The 6195-nt window shown below is 42.1% G+C and overlaps 1 protein-coding gene across 1 annotated transcript in view; it reads left to right on the top strand.

Moving 5' to 3' along the window:
- Positions 1-6195, top strand: part of LOC147700600 (ephrin type-B receptor 5-like) — a 276679-nt gene that overhangs the window by 65752 nt on the left and 204732 nt on the right. The window contains exon 3 of the mRNA XM_086929705.1: positions 1-76. This exon is cut by the window's left edge and continues 609 nt beyond it. Within this exon, the coding sequence (XP_086785831.1) occupies positions 1-76 (76 nt within the window). The remainder of the gene's footprint in view (positions 77-6195) is intronic.

The following is a 6195-nucleotide window of genomic DNA, read 5'->3' as shown; positions in this document are numbered from 1 at the left end:
GAGTGGATGGTGTCCATTGGGGGGTGCACATGTCAGGCTGGTCATGAGGCTAATGAAGAAAGGACAGTATGCAGAGGTAAGTTCTGCATCAGTCTAAGAATCACAAGAAATCTGTTTAAGTGACTTGCTTTAATATGTTGAGATACAGTATTTAGCAACAAATGTTTCTTCTTCCAGATTCCTTCTGTGACCTCCTTCCCTGACCCTTAAATGAAACTAGAGCTGTGTAAAACAAAGTTGTATTGTGTCAACTTCACAAAACAATACTCAAGAGGAAAGATTTTCACCCAAAACATTGTGAACTTTTACCCTTTATTAAAAGAAAAACATACTAAAACTGCATTTGATACAAGTGCTTCCATTTCAGATTGTGCAACCTTCATAAACAAAAAGCCTGCAAGTTATTTAAAAGATACATAAACTTTGCAGAGAAGCCGCTCCGATTTTAACTGTGCAGTCAGCTACCCGCCTGTACTTTTAAGAGCGAGGAGAGATCCCCTTGCAGGCGGCCTTCAAGAGAATGTCTAGAGGTTCCATAGCACGACCTTCAGCCCTTTCAGAGGTCTGCCATCATGGGGCACACTGACAGTGCGCCACATTTTTACGCGCTTCTTTGCCTCTGCGCCTGCGAATACAAGGTGGCGCAGGTGCACAGATAAATACATTCTCTCATTTGGATTGTGCCATGCCCCAATGCAAATGAAGGACCGCCCACTGATGATAGTGCTGGTGCTATATGTGCACCATTGCTATCTGTACTACAGAAGGGTCTGCGTCCCCATCTGTAATTCCAAAGTGTCCCGGGGGCACGCAAAGCGGGCGAAAGCACCCAGTGCACCCCAGGGACACTTTATATAATATGAGACCAGAACTTATTTTTCAACAAACATTGATCATATGCAAGCAGAAGAGAAGCAAAAAGGGATGGAAGAATGAGAAAGAGAAAGATGGAAAAACAGAGAGAACGGGGAAAATGTAGGGGGAAAACGAATTTTCAAGAGTGAGATAAAGAGTCAGGAAGTGTGTGGTGGTAGAGTGAAAGGGCATGCAGTGGAATTAAGACTATGTAGCCTTGGTATTGAACAACTTGACCTTCACTAGAGCCTCCTGCAGGCTTCAGGACAAACCTTTGGTTCCCATCACTGATACTTTTATTAATTAATTGATTGACCACTTATTAGGGAAATGCCTCAGCCAAGGTGAACAACCTTTACAACGCAACTTTTACCACGCAGTGCCTTTACAACGGGGTATGTACAACACAAACCATTACAACGCATTGCGCTCGGGGGCGCTCTCGGATAGGGAATACGTTTAATTTACTATCCAACACTTTCCCTAGGGAACACGGGGACTGGTGTTGGAATAGTAAAATAAACTTTTCACTATCCAGAACCTCAAAGCGCTATGCGTTGTAAAGGTTTGCGATGTAAAAACCGTGTTGTAAAGGCATGCGTGGTAAAAGCATGCGTTGTAACGTCATACATCCCTCAGCCAACAGTGGTCATAGACCCAGCGGTCATACTGTAGAATGGAAAATGTCTAGTGCCTTGGTTATTGGACATTTCTCCACTCTGCAGGGGGAACATCGTTTACAACAAAACTTTTACCACGCATTACCATTAAAACGCAGGAATTACAGCTAAAGTCGTTACAACGACTTTCGCTGGAGGGCGCTGTTGGATAGGGAATATTTTAATTTTCTATCCAACACCTTGCCTACTATCCACGGGGACTGGATTTGGAATAGAAAATTAAACTATTCCACTATCCAGTGCCCCCAACGCAAGTCGTTGTAACGACTTGAGTTGTAATACCTGCGTTGTAAAGGCATGCGTGGTAAAAGCAGGCGTTCAAACGTCATACAACCGAGGAGTGACAGTAATGTTCCACACCTCTCTGCTGCTAATTTGAATGATATAAATTATTTGGTTTTCGCAGCTGTTTCAGAAAGGTAACACTTACATTTAAACATCAGTCTTGTGCTGTTTTATCCAAGGAAGATGAATTCTTCTATTGCTTACATTGAAGAGTGGAGATTAAATGGATGAAGAACTGCAATGAGAATCCCAACGACCGTACAAGAGAGGCTCAGAACACCCTCTCATAATCATGCGACAATCAATAAAGATATTTTTCCCCCAAAAATTGGCAACAGCAGAAATACGCTGAAGGAACTGTCATGAGGGCAGCTCCGGTGTGCCTCATGACGAGCTCGGCTCGTCACCAGCATGGGGGCGCTACGTGCGCCCCCCCCCGCACAGCGGGGGGAAACACCCCGCAGCGAAGGGGTTAAACCTGTTTGTGCCACTGATCACTGCTGATAACATGATCCTTTTAGAGAGCCTGTTAGACCTTTATGTTCATGGACACATTATTAAGATGGCTTCACCTTTTCTAGTGGCTAGCTCTCTGATGGTCTCTTTCTCACCAGAACTGATGGTCTTTTTCCATTGACACATCTGCTGCATGGATTAAGTTTTGCCACTTATATCTATGCAGATGAATCTCACATCCTTCTAAACACATAGGATGGGGACAAGTGGAGCGTGATCACTCCATGTGGCACCAGCCAAGGCGCTGTGGTTAATGAACACCAACTGCCTAAAGCTCAATCCCTAAGAACGTTCAGAGAACATTCTCCTAACATTTGGGAATACATTGAGCAGGCTCAATAAAAATGTGGCTGTAAACTCCCATGAGGAATAGTGAGAAATGTAAGATTGCAGTTTGATTATGAACTCTCTCTCATGGGCCACTCTGCAGGAATAACAAAATCATGTTTCTATCATTTGTGCATTTTTCAACATATTCCACCCTTTCAGGACTTTTCACTTAAAATACTGGATGTGATTAACTTATTCATCTGCAATTATATAAATGCAATTCCATCCTCCAGGTACATGTAAACAGAAACTTCAATATATCTCACATTCAGTTGCCAGGACTGAAAGAAATTCACAAACTATGGACAAAATCAGAAAGCTGCATTGCCCCTAACTACTGAAAGCAAATTGCTCAGGTTTCAAGAGCGAACAGAGCAACATGCACCTGCATCTTGCGGGGGTTGGAAGGCATTGCCCCTGATAAGCAATTTCCCTGATAACTTAGAAGCACTGAGGAAGGAAAAGAGATAGCAGTGATGCAAAAAGTACCAGGGTGATACAGCCAGGGAAAGAGTTCACACCATGGCCCGCTTCATTCACTAAAACCACCTTCTTTCTGACCTTTCGAGAGGTCCTAATGACTCAAAGCTAACATAGAACAGCAATGCTCTCGCACACACAATTAAAGTGTAACTCCAAAATTTCAAGTATAGCACGATAAATATCTTTGTAACAAAATAAACAGATGCAGATCCTTGTGTTTTTTCTTTTAGGTAGGTTGTTTAATAAGTCCACAACCGTAGCGATGGTCCACAATCAGCCGACACGTGTTTCGTCGTGTTTAAGTTGAGTCAACACGACTCTTCAGGGCTGACAAAATAGAAAACAACGTGTATGTAGCATTTGTCACATGTATCACATATTCGTTTTCATATGGGACGTGACAATAGTGGTTTTGATGTGCGCTTCTATGATACCTTTATCTCCCACGAGTTGTGCTTGTGACTAGTGTGGGTTCTTGTGTATGTGAACATGCTTCTTCAAAACTCCACTAGACATATTGAGGCACATGGTGTATTGGTGAAGACACACTCAGGGATGTGACTCTAACTTATAGTGCCGTGACAAGTGCAGTGCTCATGACGATCCTGCAATGGAAGAACTCAAGGTGAAGAAGTGCCACTATTAATTACTGAACAGAGTGTATATGAGCCTGTGACAATCTAAAAACGTGAAGGTGCATTTATTACTAGTGAAAGCCTGTGCATAAGTCAATTACATCATTCAGAGAAATTCGGAAAATGCATACCTCGTGGTACGACCCACAAATCGGTAGGTCGAAAATGATAAGTAGTTGTATTTCGGGTGGAAAGTTCTATTTGATAAAAATGGAGGCATAAGAAAGGGGCAAGGTGCTAAGTCAACTGAGTAACTTAGGGAGAAATTGTAAACAATGGGCTTACCAGTGTTTAGAAGTTGACAACATCTAAACAGGACTCATATTTCTTAGCTCTGAATCTAGAGCAAAGGAGAGGTTCATCTGTGTGTTTTCAAACCGCCAGGTATAGCGGATGTTCACACGAGTTATACTGTGTAGTAAAGGAGAATCGATTATTAGGTGTAATCGGTAAATTGTTGTGAATTGATACACAAAGCTTGTGAGCCGCGGTTTCAGTTTCGCAAGTTGAAAGTGAAAAACGTACCTTAATACGTGTGTGTATTAAACTGTACCGGGAGGGGATCCAACTCTTGGTAAAGTGCAGTAGTTACGTTTTAGTCATTCTATGGATTTCGAGCTGTATTAACAGAAAAGAGAAAAGGACATGCAGGCGATGAGAAAAGGAACGAAGTTAGAACCAGCTGTGTAAGTGCTGAGTCTAAGATTCATATTCTTTGGTATTGCTCTAACTACATAAGTGGTCTAGAGACTCACCGAAGATATGGTATCCCTCCTCTTGTGTATTCCCGGTCGCCGTGTTTCGAAAGACGGACACGTGACCGGAAGGAGGAAGTGCCTATATTCTAAAATTACGTAGAAGACTAGACCGTGACTGATAGCATCTGGTCCTCCATGTTGGGAAGTTAGAGAAAGCTTCTTGTGCTTATCTGCTACTCTCAACGAGAGTGAAGAACATAAACAAAGGAATTTGCAATGAGGAGTAATTAAACCAATGTGAAAAGAAAATTACACGGTCTGTAATAATATTTAAATTAATATGGAGGTAAAAATCGCCTCGGTATTATGTATGCATATAGGGGCGACGAGATAATTACACGCTCGATGCTACGCGTGGCGAGTAGTATGAAGTCAATGAATAAAGGTGAAAAAGTGAAAAAGGTTAGAAAAACCGTGACGTGATAGTGAGTCAGTGAGTCGCCGTGTGTGAAAACTCGTACAGAGTAGTAACCTAGGGTGAAGGTTCCCTGTACATATTTCAATTCGTGACTCAAAGTATCATCACAAACGTATCAACCTGACAATTGTTAAAACAAAATACATTCAGAGTTCATATAAGGAATATATGTTATAAGTAGTAAATTGGTATTCGTACAGAAAATTCAAAACCACAGAACGAAAAAGTTAAGGTTCTAGGTATGACTGTATCGCTAAGTTGAAATCTATACAGTAAAAAGGATCCCACTGGACAATGGGTGCTTAATCACCCAAAAAGAATTGGAGTTCTGGGTCATAGTTAAGTCCGTGTTCCATGCATTGCAAACGCATGATCCACATGGCTTCCCTACGTCTCAGTACAAGTTCTCGATTGCCCCCTCTATTGTTGAGAGGAATTAGGTCTATACCAAAGAAACGCACTTTGACGTCATCCTCAAACGGTTGGCATTCTGCAATAGGTAAGGCCACTGGGTACTTGGGATCCCTTCTTTCTATGGCTCTCATGTGTTCCGCCAGTCTATCTTTAAGAGACCTGATGGTGCTACCTACATAAATTTTGCCACATTGACATTCAATGATGTAAACCACGAATTTGGTTAGACATGTGATGTTGTATTTGATTTTGTATGTGGTTCCGTCAAATCCCTTAAAGGTTTTTGTCCCATGTTTGCCCCATATACACATTGAGCAGAAACCACATTTGTGGAATCCTATGCTCCGTGTGGTGAGGCAGTCAAGGGCTGTGGTGTTATGTGGAACAGTAGGACTGAGCTTATTCTTTAATGTAAAGCCCTTTCTGTACGTGATGGCAGGTCTCTCGGGTATCCATTCTTTGAGAGCAGGATCACCCGTCAGCAGGTTCCAATGTTTATTGAAACTCTTTCTGATAACGTGATTAAGTGCGTTGAATTCCGTGATTAGTCTGATTTTTTGGGTTGAGGATTCAGGCTCCGTGTGTTTCATCAGACAGTCTGGTCTTGAGGTGCGTCTCGCCCTTTTTTCTGCACTGTTAATGAATTTCGGAGAATAGCCTCTGTTAAGGAATCTGTCTTTCATATTGGCCATACAGTTTTCAAATTCAATTGATTCACTGCAGTTACGTCTAGCCCTAAGGTATTCACCGTAAGGGATTGAGTGTATCTGATGTGCTGGGTGAGAGCTGAAAGCATGAAGGATAGAATTACATGAAGTGGG

The sequence above is a fragment of the Lissotriton vulgaris genome, chromosome 7 (assembly GCF_964263255.1).
Source record: "Lissotriton vulgaris chromosome 7, aLisVul1.2, whole genome shotgun sequence".
Taxonomy (NCBI): Eukaryota; Metazoa; Chordata; class Amphibia; order Caudata; family Salamandridae; genus Lissotriton; species Lissotriton vulgaris.
The sequence above is the reverse complement of the archived record's forward strand: the minus strand, read 5'-3'. Positions and strand labels throughout refer to the sequence as shown.